The sequence below is a fragment of the Excalfactoria chinensis genome, chromosome 1, assembly GCF_039878825.1.
Source record: "Excalfactoria chinensis isolate bCotChi1 chromosome 1, bCotChi1.hap2, whole genome shotgun sequence".
Classification (NCBI taxonomy): Eukaryota; Metazoa; Chordata; class Aves; order Galliformes; family Phasianidae; genus Excalfactoria; species Excalfactoria chinensis.
This window is the reverse complement of record NC_092825.1, coordinates 169,414,579-169,431,539: the sequence shown is the minus strand read 5'-3', so window position 1 is coordinate 169,431,539 and position 16,961 is coordinate 169,414,579. Positions and strand designations below refer to the sequence as shown.

At 37.3% G+C, this 16,961-nt stretch overlaps 1 protein-coding gene across 1 annotated transcript in view; it reads right to left on the bottom strand.

Annotated features, from left to right (window-relative positions):
* Nucleotides 1-16,961, bottom strand: part of GUCY1A2 (guanylate cyclase 1 soluble subunit alpha 2) — a 129,590-nt gene that overhangs the window by 26,773 nt on the left and 85,856 nt on the right. The window contains exon 6 of the mRNA XM_072326656.1: nt 16,222-16,365. Within this exon, the coding sequence (XP_072182757.1) occupies nt 16,222-16,365 (144 nt within the window). The remainder of the gene's footprint in view (nt 1-16,221; nt 16,366-16,961) is intronic.

The window sequence follows — 16,961 nt, the reverse complement described above, 5'->3', positions numbered from 1 at the left end:
TATAAAAATCATATAATCATATATCATCACATAATGTACATATCACCTATCATAATATAAATATATATGTATATTGTAATCTTATATATATTATATTCTTATTTATATAAAAATATGTATATTCATATAAGTATGAAAATATGGTTCTTCAGCCCCTGGTGAAGAACCTTTTCCTATTAGCCAGCCTGACTCACTCCTGTTGCAGTTCCATGCCATTTCCTCAGGTCCTGCTGCTGTCATTTGACAGCAGAGATCTGTGCCTGCCTCTCCAGTCTGCCTAGAAGTAATATGTTTCATGGAAGAATTAGAAGAGTCTGTGTTTTCTGTAACCTTTCACCAAATGAGAAAAATAATAATCTCACAGGATCACAGAATGGTTGAGATTAGAAGGAACCTCTGGGTCTCTCTGGACCACCTCCTGCTCCAGTGAGGACAACTGGATCAGGGTGTCCAGGTCCACATCCAAATGGCTTTGGAAGATCTCCAAGGAGGAGACCCCACAGCCTCTGTGCAGTCTATGCCAGTGCTCTGTCACCTGCACAGCACAGCAGTGCTCCTGGTGTTCAGAGGGAACCTCCTGATGTCCAGTTTGTGCCCACTGCCTCCTGTCCTGGCACTGGGCACCACTGAGCAGAACCTGACTCTGTCTTCTTTGCCCTCTCCCTTCAGATATTTATGGACATTGAAAATATCCCTGAGCCTCCTTTTCTCCAGGATGAGCAGTCCTGGTTCTTTCAGCCTCTCCCCATGGGAGAGGTGCTCCAGTCCCTTCATCATGCTGGCTGCCCTTTGCTGGATTCACCTTCAGCTGGCTCTACATAGAGAAGAGTCAAGGGAAGATATACCTGATTTACACTTCTGTGCTGAGTTATGTTGAGCTTTATAGGATGACTGTGTAAAATGCCATTATTCTCATTGGTTAGCCTCAGAAACTAGACTGGAAAATATAAGTATACTATAGTTTGCAGATAAGAGAGCATGGGTCTGTAAGTTTGTTCAGACGTAACTGGAGATGTAGTTCTCTGCTATGAGAAAAACCTTTCTTCACTGTTCAAAAATACATTTGCAAACAAACATTCTGATTTTGAATGGTTCATTTCTTTCTAGTCAGGAACACTCACAGCTGAAAACTTACTTTACTGGGGGACTGATATTTGCAAAATTAACCTCATCTTCTGTAAACACTAGTGTTCTTGTGTGAACAACAGTAGTCTATTATTTAGCTTTTTATCATTCATTCTTGTGCACTATATGGTTATGCTCTGTACAGCTAACAAGGATGTCACATAATTTAGGCAAACATTATACACAACATTCACGAAACACAACAAATGGAAAAAGTCAAGGAAGAGTTACGAAAACAGAAAGCCTAAAAATTCTTTGGCAAATGCTTAGAAAGAATGAAAGCTCTGAGAACAGAAGGATGTTATAGTCTCCTCAGTATGTTTATATAATTAGCAATTTGACAAGCTCTCCACTGAATCACCGGGGAGGAAATCACAGTGTATAAGCAACCATGAAATGCTGTAGAGTGACCAGAGTGAAATAGATACCATGACCTCATTCATACCAGACAGAATTTTTGCACTTTTTTCTTTGTTTGTTTTGTTCTGTTATCTGAGCTATTCTTGATCTAAAATGTTCCATTTCTTCAGAAAAAGGACTTGACTTTAGCAACAAAGATCTGTGACCAGGAACAGGCAATTAACCAGATAAGAATATAAGAACAACTATGCTGTATCGGACCAAAAGACCATCTAGTCCAATGCTGTGGCTATGAAGAAAGAAGACCATATGCAAAGGATTTTACTATGAAGACAAACGGGGTTAAATGAAGGATTCACTGAACCCTGTGAAAATTTTCTTTTCATTTAGATAGAGAAAATGTTTCAGGCCAAACAGAATGTAATCATGCTTTGTTTTCATAGAAGTTTAACAAAAGTGAGACTGTAAGACTAAATATCAAATGAAATGCAAGGCTTTGTGATATATACAAAGAGAAATAAAATGAAATAAATAAAAAAAATAATAATGAAAAACTTCCACATAGTATTTTAATTTCTACCTTTGAGAAAGTTCTTACAAAGTGAAATGGAGGCTGGTGTTTTGGACTTATGTTATGGTTTTATGATTTTTGGTTACTGGTATTCCACATCATAACACCATGTAGTGCACTGGGAGTTGAAGTGTTAATGCTCCAGTCCTGGGTACCTGCCCAAAAGAGAACTACATTTCCCAGGGGGCTTTGTGGTCAGAGAGGTTATAGAACTCCTGGCAAGGTCACCTGATCTGGCTCTTCAGTTCCTCTTTACGTTCTTCTCCTTCACCTCTCCTCGCTGCTGCCCGTCCCAACTGTGTGCATCACTTCAGTATTGATGTAAGGCCTACAGCTTTCAGATACTCTCTCATTATATTAGACTTATTAGCTTCGATTCTAATTATATTGTATCATAGTGTGTTATCTTGCATTCCAATACCATATTTAGTAAATTAGTTTGTTTCTCTTCAGATCGTTGCTGCTGTTTTTAATTATTTTGGGGTCCCCTGTTTCCCTTTTCCAGAAGAGTGTATTTTGCAAAATCCCTCTGCCCCACTTTTCATGGAACCAGGCCAAACCAGCCCGTCAACTTTTGACAACTTAGATATAAAACCAAGCTGAGTGGTAGAGTTGTCCCAACTGTCTACTTATTTTTACTTTGAGTAAATTCTTGAAAACATACATACTTATTATATAGAGGAAAAAAATCACTCTTTCTATATATGTCTAGCTATTTTGGCAAAGTGATACTCAGAAATGGTATCTTCAGCTCAGGAACTCAAAGACTCAATAAAGGCATCTAAATACATAAGATTTTCTACTCAAGTCAAACGACATGAGCTCACCTCCCAAATCACTACGATGTACAAATGTATACTTAGCTAACCAAGTTTAAAATCAGTCAGTTATCTAAAATTCCTGGACTGTTTTTTGTAAAATAGACAGCAACTGTTTTCAAGATCAGAATTGATTAGCAACGCTATTTCCTATGTTCAAGCAAGCAGTGTGTTTTGAGATTATAAACCTTTTAGTAATATTGAAAAGAAAGAACAATAACCAGTGACTGAAGATGGTCTATAAAACAGAAAGCTCTAAATGCTGGGTAAACAAAGACAACCACAAGGTGCAATCAAAAATCATAGACAATAATAGATGAAAATCCTATCTAAAGACAGCATAAAAACACCTTTTACAATTGATTTTAGACATTTCGGTTTGGACTGAGTAATGATTTTCATTACCCTGCTTGTTCTGCCCTTCAGTAGTTTGGATTTCAGATCAAAAGACTCATTTACTTACTGACAAACAGATCACCTTCATGACGTTTTTGGTGTTATGGTTTTTCTTTCAGAAAATAAATAAATGCATAAAATTTACTGAAATAACAAGAAATAACAAGAAGATATTTGTGTCATTAAATATTCCTTCTTTGCCCTCATCACTGTCATAGAGTAATCAAAAAACAGAAGATACTTCTTGAAGTTAAGGAGCAGTCAGCTTAAGTAGAACAGACTGACGTTCCCAGCAGAAATGAGAACTGTAATTAAGGGCTGTCTGTGGCCACACTTTAATTTCTAGATGACCAGCCTTCAGAAATAACAATAGCAAAGCAGTAACAGCAATTAGTTCTTCACCAAAAGAACCTTTGAAACTAAGTGCAGTTGAAGATCTACCTATTTGTAGGATATATATATATATATATCTTTCTTTTTTTTTTTTCTTATAAAGGTAGCTATTACTTGTTTTCATCCATTTTCTAAAATTATCACAAATAGGCCTTCTATCAAGTAAGCTGTCATGGAGAGAAAAAGGCGTTTTAGAGATGACAGAAAAGGAGCGTTTTTAACAAGGTAAGTATGGATTTAATGATATTTTCCATTCAAATGATATAAGAGTTGCTCTGCTTTCACAGAAGACTGAATATTTACTCTTTTATAATGAGCATGTAATGCTTCAAGGATGAATATCAAATTTCAAGAATATAACATCACTTCAGATAAGCATTTTTTAATCAGTTTCTGTCTCTTCAAATTTTAAGATAACAGTGGGAGCTTTAAGCGATCTTATAGTATTTACCTGAATATCAAGATTATTTTGCTCACCCCTGGAAAACTCCTCAGCAAGAAGAGGAATGAAATTATCCAGGGCCATGTGTTTTCTGTTTTTCCCTTTCCAGGAAGGAAAAAATGAGATCTCAGAAAGATATCATTTCCCACCTCACTCTTACAGTCTGATTCTTCTTCCTGTAAGAAAGCTTCAATCCAGTAAAAAATCATATTTTCCTTCTGGATAATAGTAACTTGGGTTGACCAAAGTTCTAACAGCTGGAAGAAATTCCAATGTATCCTAAGCCATTTTTGTTTATACCACTTTCCTCTTTCTTTTTAGTGCCTTAATCAAATAGCTGAAATTCTAGGAAGAAGTCAAATAGCCCTTTTATTAACTCAGCATCCTTGAAGTATTTTGACTTATTTCTTCTCCTTTTCTGTTTATAACTAATGTTTTTATATTCTCTTCTCTTTATATTCTCTCCCCCTCTCCCACTCCTTCTCCCTCTCCTGTCCTCATCTTCACTCCTCTCCTTCTCCCCTCCTTATTGTTTTCCTCTCCATTTCCTCTTTTTTTTTTTTTAAATGTTAAAGCAAAATGCAAATTAAGACATAAAATATACCAAAATACAGAGATTATTTTGTATAAATAATAGTTCTGATCATTTAATATAGAGTCTTTGAAAGTGATTATTCACACTGAATGACTTTTACCCTAGTTTGAACAGAAGAAGCTCTTGCAAGTTCCTCTGAAGCATTGGCGCTTTTTCCAAAAATACTCTATGTATCACATGAAGGGAAGCTGAAATACCATTAAACATTTATTTTATGGATTTATTTATGACAGGAAATGCATTCTTCCATGGGGAATGAGACTATTCAAAAACAGTTAAACAATGCTGCTGAACTTGTCAGCTTCAAACAGAAGGCCAAGTATTACCCTTCGGCATCCACCCCACATCTGAACTGTTTGATCAAATATAGCACAGTGCAATGACTCACTATTTAGCACCACGTAATGACAACAGTTAAGTGACAGAGCTTTTTAAATGGTGCTTAAAACAGCAGACTTTGACTTTTACTCTCAGAAATGAGTGTCTTGCGGGGAACAGAAAAAGGAAAGCAGTGAATAAATGTTAACAATTTATTTTTTCCTGGTTTTGTGAAGATGTTGACAGATGTCTCTAAAAGTCCCATAACCGAGGACAACAGACTGTGGAGCCTGAGCTTCATAACAGTTAACACATCTACAGAATTAAACTCTGCTCTGCTGGCAATTCAGGGCCAGAAAAGACAAGTGTTACTGAGGTGCTCTTCCTTGCAAGATGGAAAACTTTCTAGATGAGAGCTCTTACTGCAGCGAGTATAATCCTCCCAGAAAAAATAGATTAGCAGAAGGAGTAGCCCACAAAAGGGACAAGATAACTAGTTCATCATGGGGAAGAAAGTAGAGCTATGCCTTTTAAATGCATTACAGAAATGGGTGCAGCAAAAAAATGGGTGCAACTCAGCTTCATTTTTTAATTGTTGTCTTTTTATTTCCAGTGAACCTCGTGCAGTAGGAAACAAAGGAGGGGAGAAAAGACATCCCTTCTTGCATCTTTTTCTCATCTCATCTTGAGGAGTGTGTTAGCACTGTCACATAGCACATTTGTTGTGCCCAAGCTGCGTTATCCAGGATGATGTGTCACTTCTGTGGCGCTCCACATATATATACCATCTCTTTCCTTTAAAGGAAGCTCAGATCAAAGGAGGCAGATTTTCCTTGTTCACTATTAAACTCCACAGTTTAGTGGCTGTAGATAAAAACAGTTGGATGTCCCTCTTTGAGCAAGGGAGTTAGATCAGATAACCTACGGAGGTCACTACAAAATCAACCATTCTGCGATTCTTTAATTAGGCAGCTTCACTCTTTGAAGGCTTGTCCAAGAAAGAAAATGAAGGGACGTTGGTGACATAACGGTGGTTCTGACATGAAAATACTGCAGAGCCTAGAAAAGACAACATACATGTCTGAAATGACAACAATGGAGGTTCCTCATTCCTATCGTTGGCACCATCCAGAAGAGGCTTCCTTGATTTTAAGGTGCAGACAGCTTGGATACTGGAGTACAAGGAGAGGAAGATGCTGCAGTAGTAAACGGCAGCTATTTCCTCCCTGAATCCTATCCATGAAATCACCAGTGCCTATTAACTCAGCTGGGAGGCAATTCAAGCCTAGCAGATTTTTCTGTTCATGCATATGTGATTGGATTGCACAAAATCCAACAAAGCATCATTTTAATGCAAAAATTAGTGCTTGTTTCTCAATGCTTTACCACTTACTTTCTGTGACTCTTCGTAGGATTGCATATGATAATATAACTCACATCACTCTTTTATTTAGTTGTTTTGGTTGTTTTGTTTTGTTTTGTTTTTTGTGCAGCATTTTCCATCTCTTCTCTAACTCAGGAGAGAGGAAAAATAGTTTGGTAGCTGATAATGGAAACCTGACTTATAATTCTTATATGATGGAAAGACATACTGAGCGAAGAAGAGAACAAACATTTAGGAATATGGACCCTTGACTTAAGAGAAATAAGAGTTTAGAACGCAGCTACCATGGGTTCCCTAGCTCAGTTCTTTACCTTTTCAGGGATAACTTTATATATAATTTTCTGTTGTTTTTTTGTTTTGTTTTGTTTTGTTTTTCTGATGAATACATAACATCATTATGCAAGTGGCGATTCTAACTGTTTAAAGATTTTCATCCAGTGTTACCTGTTGTGTTACCACTGTGAAGATGTAAAAACTACCTGTGTATACAGGATTATTAATTAGGATTATAGTGATTATTAATTAACCTAGTGGGTTGTGTTGATAGTTAATTTTAATTTTATTTTTTGCTATTATCACTTGTTTGTTTCTGTCTAATAAAGCATTACAGAGTTAATGGCAATAATAAGAGTAGAAAGTTTTAGCTTCAGAATGGAAGTTCTCCACTGGAGCAAATCAGAATCAGAATGTGCCATTTCAGCAGCTGTGCCAAGTGCCCTCCGAGCCCAAGCTAAGGGGCAGAATGTTTTTTCATAGGACATCTTTCATCCTAAATAGCCAAGAACGCTTTTTCTTCTTCTTTTCCTTTTTCTTTTCCTTTTCTCTTTCCTTCCAATTCTTCTTCTTGTCTTTTCTTTTTCTTTCTTTTTTTTCTTCTTCTTTTTATTTCCCAAAGGGCAAAATTTCAATTGTTTACTCTGTTTAAAATCTTTTTCTTTTTTTTCTGTTTTCATCCAAGTGACTGCCATAGTCTCTAACCTCCTAATGGTTCTTGAGAGAAAATGTCACTAATCAGAAAATCACAAAAATGTGGTAAACTTGTCATCAAATCAGTCCACGTACTTCTACAGAAGTTTTTGATTTTGATAATTCAGTGTTTGCATCTAAAAAGTGCTTTCCATGGGAAATTCCCAACTACCACTAGCCAGACATCTGGAATATTACTTAGAGGCATTTGTATCTGAAACGAGTGCTGAACCATGAGAATCAGAGCAGTGACCTTAAATCTAACCCCACAGTCCAGCTGCACATCCTGTGGCCACAAATCTCATGTAGGAACTAAGTCTTGAAACCATCACCAGTATTCCTTGTGCAAGTACTTAAATTAAGAGGAGAAGGTGAAGAAATTATCTGCTCCCTGCAAGCCACTGAGACAAAATTATGAGCTAGGTACAGCCATCAAAGCAAGGTTTTTGTCTGCCTTAGAAAACAGGCCACATCACTGAACTACAGAAGCACCTGGGTTAAACCCAAATGCTGTGAGTCAGAAAGAATTGTGAAAATGTGGTAGTCACTGTGAATTAATAAACAACGGAAAAGTCCACATGGTGCCCTAGGTACATACCCTGGCTTCTACAATAGCAATTTATTTTTGCCATGGAGACAAGAGTAGACAGAAAAAGGCTTTGTGCTTCCTGCTCTCCTGTTCTCTCAGGAGAACACTGTCAGAGAAATTATAGCATGAGGAGAATGCCCAGGTCCAAGGACAAATCTTCTTCCAGCAATCATCACAATATTAATTAGCTCACCACTCATCTTTCAGGTCTCTTCCTCCCAGCAGTCAGAAGAAGAGCATATTCATAGCCTTCTAATTAATTAAATTTGGGCTTACATCTTGTTGCCAACGCTAATATCAAGCTTCTGCGTCCTGCAGTTTCATGCACAGTAGGCTGATCCTCCTGCTGTGCAGCATCAAACCCTGGAAACTTTGGAAGCCTGTCTTTACCGGCTACCAGGATTTTACTCAGGTACCCAATGAAAACAAGAAGTGCACGGTATCTGAAACAATAATCAACCTTTTGGACAACATCACTCTTCAGCAGAATAAATATCTAACAAAATTTCCAGATCAACTTCTTCCACAAGTCTGCTGCTATTCACATATTAGATTAAATCCCATCTACCCTTGTGATTGCAACGTTTTCACAAATACTGTCATATAGTGGCTGTAATATATAGCTAGGTACTATAAAATCCCTTCCAAAGAATAAAAGTTGAAAATAATGGGTGTGGTTTTAGTAGTAATGATAAAGATTATCATTAAAATCAAACAAAAGGAAGCACTGAAGTAAAAATGATTGGAGGGCTGACAAAGGATTGAATTTTCCCTTAAGGCAGCCTAAGAAAACCTACAATTTCCCAGAAGCCTACAGAGATATGCTGTAATTCAGATCTGCTCCTCTCACTTTGCTTTTCCAAAGGCAGGTACAGCCTCAGGAACTCTCCTCCAGGGAACTGATTTTGGATCATCACCTCCCAAACACCTCTCAAGAAAAAGCACCAAGCTTTTCCCTGAGACACGCAGCTGTGAGGGACATCCAAAGGAATCACATTGCCCAGATGTTGGTAAGCCTGTCAAACTGAACACCTTTGTATGGGCTTGTTCATCAAATTTTAGTCAAAATCTCTCTTAATGAATGTCTTTCTTTTGTGGAACTGTCTCGGATTTTTCTTCTTTTAACACAACAAAATTTCTTATTTGCAGTTATCCATCCTGAAGTGGGGTATTCTATTCCTCACCAAGGCTAATTCAGACACTGGGTACAAGGCGAAGTTGCTAGGAGACCGCAGACGGAGCTGAAAGCATTGCCGCAAGCACAGCTCCTCGCACGGCTGACGGGAACGCCTGCATCAGCAGTCATCCTTTCAGCAACTTAAAACAAAACAGACAACCTGTTACTGCTTACATAAAGATGCACATTTGGTGAGGACCACTGAGTTGCTATAACACTAGCACGCCACAGTCTAAATTAAAACAAGGCAAGACACACTGAAAAGGACTACACAGATAACATTTGCTGATGTACTCTCCTTCACAGTATGTTTGGGAACGGCTGCTTTGTTTAGAAACTAATAAAAAACATATATTCAAGCAAATGTCAGCACTTTCATTCTACTTGTGTTCAAGCCCAAGTGCCTTATATCACCATAATGCAAGAGGGAATACTTAATGAGTAAGCAGAAGTTAGAGGCACTAAGATTCACTGCCCATGACCATATGTCATGCCTCACCGTGGACATGAGCCATTATAACACACACGGAGCTCCTTTTCCTCTTCAGTATGCTTACTCATGATCCAAAAACATTAATGCTTATTAACATTTACCATTTAGCATGCAGAGATTAGAGGCTGATAAGAATCAGGCTTTCAATGTTTTAGTCATCATGAACAGGTATTTAATTAGACAACGCACACCAGAACTAATGCAGTGACTTGGCTGTAAAGTCTGATGGCTTAGGCTTGCTGCAGGAATGGCTTCACTTGCAAAACACTGTCACCTACGCTGTACATACAGGAAGCTGAAGTACAGAAAGTCTGATATTATCTAAAATGTGAATCGGAAGGCTGTGGCCAAACAAGATCTGAACATAGGTGTCAGTCCATCTCCCTTCACTGGCATCATCAGTATTCTCATTGTCTCTCAGAGGTAAGGGTATTTGTCACACTTATCTGACAAATATTCATTCAAATATTTCATTGTGAAGTATAAATATAAAGTATATGAGATGAATACACAATAAAATAGCTATATTTTCTCCATTTACAGAGTAACAAGTTTTGATGCATTTGTGTACATCGCCAGAATTTGAAATTAGATGACGTTAATCTCACCCTTGGTATGAAATGTTCCCTCAGCTGTGCTGCCTTTCTTTTGCTAGCTGATAGATATAGACAGGCTTTGTGTTGAGAGCATTAGTACCAGCCTGCATTGTTTGAGTGCAGCTTATAAATCCAATAGGAAAACAGGCTTGGTAATGCACATTTGAAAGTTACAAGCTGCAAATGCATCATGTACCATATCTTGATAACAAAGAAACCGCTGAGCCGGGGACCAGACTATGTGCCCTGTAATCCCAATGAATGCAGGGTCTCATCTTCCTTACCTGAAAATTAATTAATCCAGTTGAAGCAAATTACAGCTGGAAAACCTCCTGCAGTACTCTATTCAGATTATGTCATCATTAGCAGGCAAGGAAGCAGAAAACTGAGTCTTCTGACTGAAGTGTTTACAGGCCTAGTTCTCATATTATTGTTAAGAAAACCTGAAGATATGTGATATTTTTCACCTACAGTGGAACATCTTCTAAAACATGTTTTGAATTACTGTGATAGGGCTCAATCTTCTTCATGTTTTAATCAGAAACACCTGTGCACAACAAATCTATATAACTGCAGCTAATTTCTGCAGCTTCATATAAACCATTAATTTGTCCTCAGCTTGTTCCCAGTTCTGTATCTGTTCATGAGCTTACTAGGACCACCTTCGTGCACTGAAAAAAGAAGCTGACAATCTTGGAGAATAACCCCTTGGGAAAACCTCATTAGTCAAAACCAGGTATGTTCTGCAAGCCCAGACCATTTAACAACAAACTGCGAAGGAAGCCTTTCTCATCTTCAGGATGCACACTGCATGCTGAATAATTGGGTAGGGCTTGAAGCATGATAATAAGGGATGCCACTGATAATATATTGTGGGTTTAAACACGTTAAATGAGATACATATTTTGACCTTTATTTCTAAAGATCTACTCTCTGGAGAATTCTTCTTAGAGCATCATCACCAGTTATTAAAATTAATATACTTCCACTTTATCTAAAGAGATAGAGTATGATAAATATTGAACATTCAAGTAATGCTCACTTAAATGCAGAAGGCAATTTTAAATCAATATTTTCAAACTACAGTCATAGGGCACTACGTTTAATTAGTGGCACAGAAGCAAAATCAAATCAGAGCTTCCTGACTAAAAAGCATTTTGCTGAAAGGGTATAACCAATTCTACATGTAGTGTGTGAGCCAAAAGCCCTTCCTTTTACTAAGGCCCCCAAATTAAAGGGATTTTGCCTCAAATAGAAATGAATAAGAAAATATTGTACAGGGACCTGGAGCTTCCATTGCGTCCATGAGAGCAATCAGTCCATTTTCTGTTACAAATATTTCTTTCAAAAAGAGCAGACTGAGCTACAGCATTGACGACAGGACTTGTGCAGACTGCTATAATGTAGTCCGCTCTCTCCTTCTGGGAAGATTTTTCATTACTGTGCAAATCACAGTTCATTTGTGTTGCTATAAGGAGTGCAGGCACAGAGTCTACATTTTGGTATGCATTTCTGCTGCCTTTGGCTATGCTGGAAGCGACAGATGCCTGAGTACATGGCAGCTGCACATCATGGTGCTCCCAGCAGCACACTGTGTGCTCTGAGCTACAGGTTGAGACCAAGGATATAAAACAGACATGCTTCACGCAGCTTGCGACCATCCTGAAATCCATCACTGCTTTCTAGTCAGGTAGTCTAGGTATTGCTCTAAGGAGCATGTTCTTCATAAAGTGCACAATGAGTACTGATAACTGTAAAACCAGACAATAACTTTCATTTGATTGCCTGCTAATACTAAAAATCCTATCCTTAATTCCCACTTATGTGATATAGTATTTTTCATTCCATCATTTATTTTCTTTCCCTAACTTCCCAAGTCTATCTCTAAGGCTGTGTCAGTGTCAGTCAGGAAGATGTCAATAAGCTTCTATCACAGGGATGTCACTTCAAGCAGTACAAAAAGCAAACATTTGAATTCAGTCCTGAAATAACTACAAAATATATTCATCAAAGTAATTTAGAAAATATATGTATTCCATAAACTATAATCACGAAGTCAGAGATGTCTAATTGAGTAATCATCAAATAAAAACACCGCATTTCATAATTGCAGTTGGGTTTCCCTAGAGCTGAAATCTCTGCAAGTAAGAACCCAGAAAGATGTGTGACTTAAGTCTGCCCCGAAGACATTGCCTTCTGCAATAATGAGCCATCTTCAATGTGCGTCACTGCCAGTCACACCCTACAAAGCTGGAGGTAATTTCTGAACTCTTTTTCCAGTACAGATCTCCAGGAGCTCAAATAAGACTATGTCTCTGGAAGAGAAATCCACTGCAAACACCAAGGAGATGTCAGCATGTTTGCTTCTTATTAGAAGACGCTTTCAAAACAGAGTAGCCATGTGGTAACAGTCAGCCAGTTAATAGAAATCAAAGTTCAAGTCATTCCAGTGTCATTTATTATATAAAGTGGCTGGGAATAATTTCCTCCTATTCAATCAATGCTTGTCAGCCAGTTTCTAGGGGGAGGTAATACAACACTGTTGTTTACTCCTGAGATCAGAGGAACTCTTATTTTTAGGAATTATGTTTTGAAAACTTTTCTCAGAGTTAGTGAAGCTATCCTCTTATTTTTTCAAAATGACTACTGGACAATCCTAAGGAATGAAGGCCACAGACGAAACCTGGCCAAAATGTCAAAAAAAGGTTTGAGCGTGACGATAACTGCTCTCTGATTTCAAGTTCTCCAACATTCAAATGCTGATATAGGATATTCAACACGAGAAAACAAAAGCTGCTTTTAGCATTCTATGTTCAACACATTTGGCAGTGACTTGAGGAATGTGAACTGTTCTTTGTAATATGAATCTCTGATAAGAATTAGGGTCAAAATGTAGTCAAAACACTGTGCTTGTTTTGCCATTCACTTCAACAGGACCAGTTCAAAGTAACCGCATTACAGTACATTACAGTTCCTTGTTCAGAAGTCATGACGCTACATATCTTATAGTTTGCACAGTGTACTTTGTAACTAACATGCATGAATATATGAAATCTTTTTGTGGAAACGCCTTATAGCAAAGGGTATGAAACAATTAGTCTCTTATTAATGGTATGTAGCCAAATCAACTTATATAAACATCTAGGGGTTCTGTAAACTTCAGGTGGATTACGTACATGATGTATTTGTTAGTGAAAATCTGTGGCACGATAAGCACCTTCAAGGCTTTTACACGAGAAACTAAGAAAAACAGAGATCACTCCATGCAACACAGCATTGGCTGGAAGTTAATCCTGCCAATTTGATTTAGAAGTAATGCATCTACATTTAACTGCAATGATAACTGACAAAACTACGAAGAAGACTACGCATTCTTTGCCATTTTTAGGAGGGTTCATCTGACAGTGTGAAGAAGCTTACAATGTAGATAACCAAATTTAGGCTAGGTCAACTAAATTCCCATACAGACATCTGAGAAAATACACATTTTTAGGGTGTGATTCATCTCACCCCTGTGTAGATACGTAAACTAGAACAAATACGAGCTGGCTTCTGTAAAAGCCCTTATTCCTGTAGTTTTACAGGGTATACACCCAGGTGAGATGGATCCTTAAAATCAAATCAACACTGGAATTCAAGCAGCATTTTGACAATGTTTCAGATGTCACATTTGAATTCTAGGTGGTCCAATGTGGAAACATAAATTGGATTCAGTGATCCTTGTGTTTTCCTTCCATCTCAGGTTATTTTATGATTCTATGCCACTATAAACTTTCTTAAGCGTAAATGCCTAAAGTAACAAGGCAACAATATCTGTGTAAGGCTTTTTGATTGGTATCACCAGCCCTCCTGCCTTGAAGTCACACTTAAAACTGAAAACAGGATAATTAACATCCACTGAGGATGAACTGACAGTTTTTCTACTGAATTCAAAAGAAAACTCATTAGGACTTTTTGTATATATGCAGTTATTCCTAGCATTTTCTTCTTTGCAAGTCTCTTTCTCATGCATTGTCTTTGTGGTCTTTCTTTTATAGGTTTTCTTAAGAAGTCACTGAAATTATAAATATTAAAAAAAAAAAAAAAAAAAAAAAAAAAAAAAAAAAAGTAATGAAAACTCCCTAACTGGGACTCTGAGAGTAAAACAAAAACACATTTAAAACTTTCCTATGATCACAAGAATCATTTACAAGAGTAAAAAGATGGAGAGAATCTGGAAGGCAGCTCTCCAGCATGTGACAGTGAAGCTAGAATGTATTGATCATCTATATTAACTGGAAAAATAGATAACTTATCAAACAAGCTAGAAAAACTATTTGGTATGATGTAACTGAATACCAATATGAAACAGTTCTAAATCAAAACTAAAACACAAAAACATCTTCTGATATCTTTTGAAAATAGTTGTCTTTTAATGCCAATTCTGAGTTTGATAAGAAACCATGTGAAGCTTTTTCAAAATTTTTTCTTCAATATTCATATTCAAGGTATTTTAAAGAAAGTTAGGCTTTTAATAAGTGGACATTTTATGGTACATAAATATTTTTTTTTTGTCATTTTAAAGACAAGTTCAGCAAAAGCATGAGTACCAAAAAAGGAGAAATATTTCATCCTTTTTCATTTTATTTTCATTTAAATATTGTGTTGCTGTATTTCCTGGTATTTTTTAGATTAGCTGACCATGTTCTCCTTCTCGGTCATGGCAAAACACTTGGATTAAATCACTCCTGATCCACCACATACAAAGACTTCAAGAAATAAAATTCAAGGTATCATTTAATAGAGATGGGTTGGAACTCAGGAGTATATAATTTTAATGCTCAAGGATTATCACAGATGCAACACTGAATATTTTTTTTTCAAAACCATCTATTTTCTGACAGGTTTTAAAACCTCAAAAAATCTTTTAGAAATTCATAGTACAACCCCCTCCCAGAAAATAAATAAATAAATAAATAAAAAGAGAGAAAGAAAAGAAAAAAGAAAAAGTTCATTTCCATGGTTTCAAGCCTTCAAGCCTTCTTTTTCAATAGATATAAGGAATCACAGTTTGTAAAGTGTAATCCAACTAAGATGTCAATCCTGTGGGAACTCTGTCCAGCCTTCTCATCTAGCTATATATATCTATCTATATATGACTTCTGTTACTGGCTTTTGACAACGTTGAATAATTGTTCTAAATAATGTCCCCATATTCTCTGAAAATAAAAAGAACAATTCAACCAAAACCAGGAGTAAGGAGAACTAAGAGAATATGTAAACCGAGCCTTGCATATATCTCCATGGATTTTCTTCCCTGCTCAACTTCCCTTTTGTACCTAAATGTTACCTATTCCAAGTGCCCGTGGTCACAAGGCTGCTGTAACATCAAAAGAAGCAGAATGACAGTGTGGACCTCCAAAGAAGTACAAAAGGACATGCTTTCCCACCTCCTGCTGCAGCCCCTACCAATCTAGGAAAAAGAACTGGCAATGTGTGGGAAGGAGGAACAGTATCACCAAGAAAGAGCAAGCAGTCCCCACACAGTTGTATTCCGGTCAACAACTTTGTGGGAAAAAAAGATGTGCCCTTTTGAGCCACATCTGCAGCAGAGCTGAAATTCTGGATCCTACTTCTGAAATTAATTTTCCAAATGCCATTTAGCTTGCAGCATGGGACAGTCCTGGAGCACATGGATCATCTCCTTGTCACACAGACTGAACTGGAAGTCTCTAGGAGAGCACCTAGTGCCACAAATAGACTTTCAATGTCTATAACAAAGTGATAGCTAACACAAAGCAGATCCCTCCACGCACTGAAATGTGCATTATGTGGATGTTAAGTCACTTGCTGTGCTTAAAAAATTAGGCATGAATGTTGATGGAGACCACTGAAATATATAAAGCGATATGTTGCAGCAATTTTTAATTCTTGCTATAGATTTCTACTGACAGAATACAGTGGAATTAATCAGGCCAATGTACCACTGATTAGCTGAGAAGAAGAGCAAAGGTTTTACCTTAATAGGGCTCCCATCCGGAGTGAGAACCTCTTCTGAAAGCTCCATCATCTTCAGTGCCATCAGGGCAATGGCTTTAGCATGGCTAAGGCTTTTCTTGTGGAGCCCTGCTGCAACGCAGTATGCATCACCTATTGTCTCCACCTGCAGCAATAAGACAAATCAAATGTTAAAGTAAGATAATAAGACAAGATCACTACCATTAGTTATCTGCAATTAAATAGCATTGCTTAAAAACATGTGAGCAAAACATCCATAAAATAAGCAGTCAGCGGAGCATAATTAACCTGAGTTTGCAAACAGGTGCAGTCAAAATCTGACATGTGATGGCATAGTGGTTTGTCAATATTACAACGAAAAAAGATCATTACATCAAGAACAATGTATGTCATCAGCTGAGATATGACATTTCCCCACAGTGGTAATGAAGAAAACTCTATTATCATAAATGAGAAACTGCTTGCAGCTTTGTTTGGCACTATCTTGGTTGAGTTTGTTGTTTGGTAAGAGGAGTTCTCTATGATTATAATTCATAATTATTATCTGCTCTGCTAGAAAAGTACATTAAGAAGAGAATTAGAAGAAGGAAAACGTCACCATAAAAAAACAGTGAAGAGTCTATGACTGCTCATTATGAGGCAGCTCTTCCTGGTATAGGGGAGAATTTAAAAATAGATGTTACTGATACAGACTTTTGACTGCATCTGTCTCTTTTATTTTCAAATGAGAAATGCTGCCCC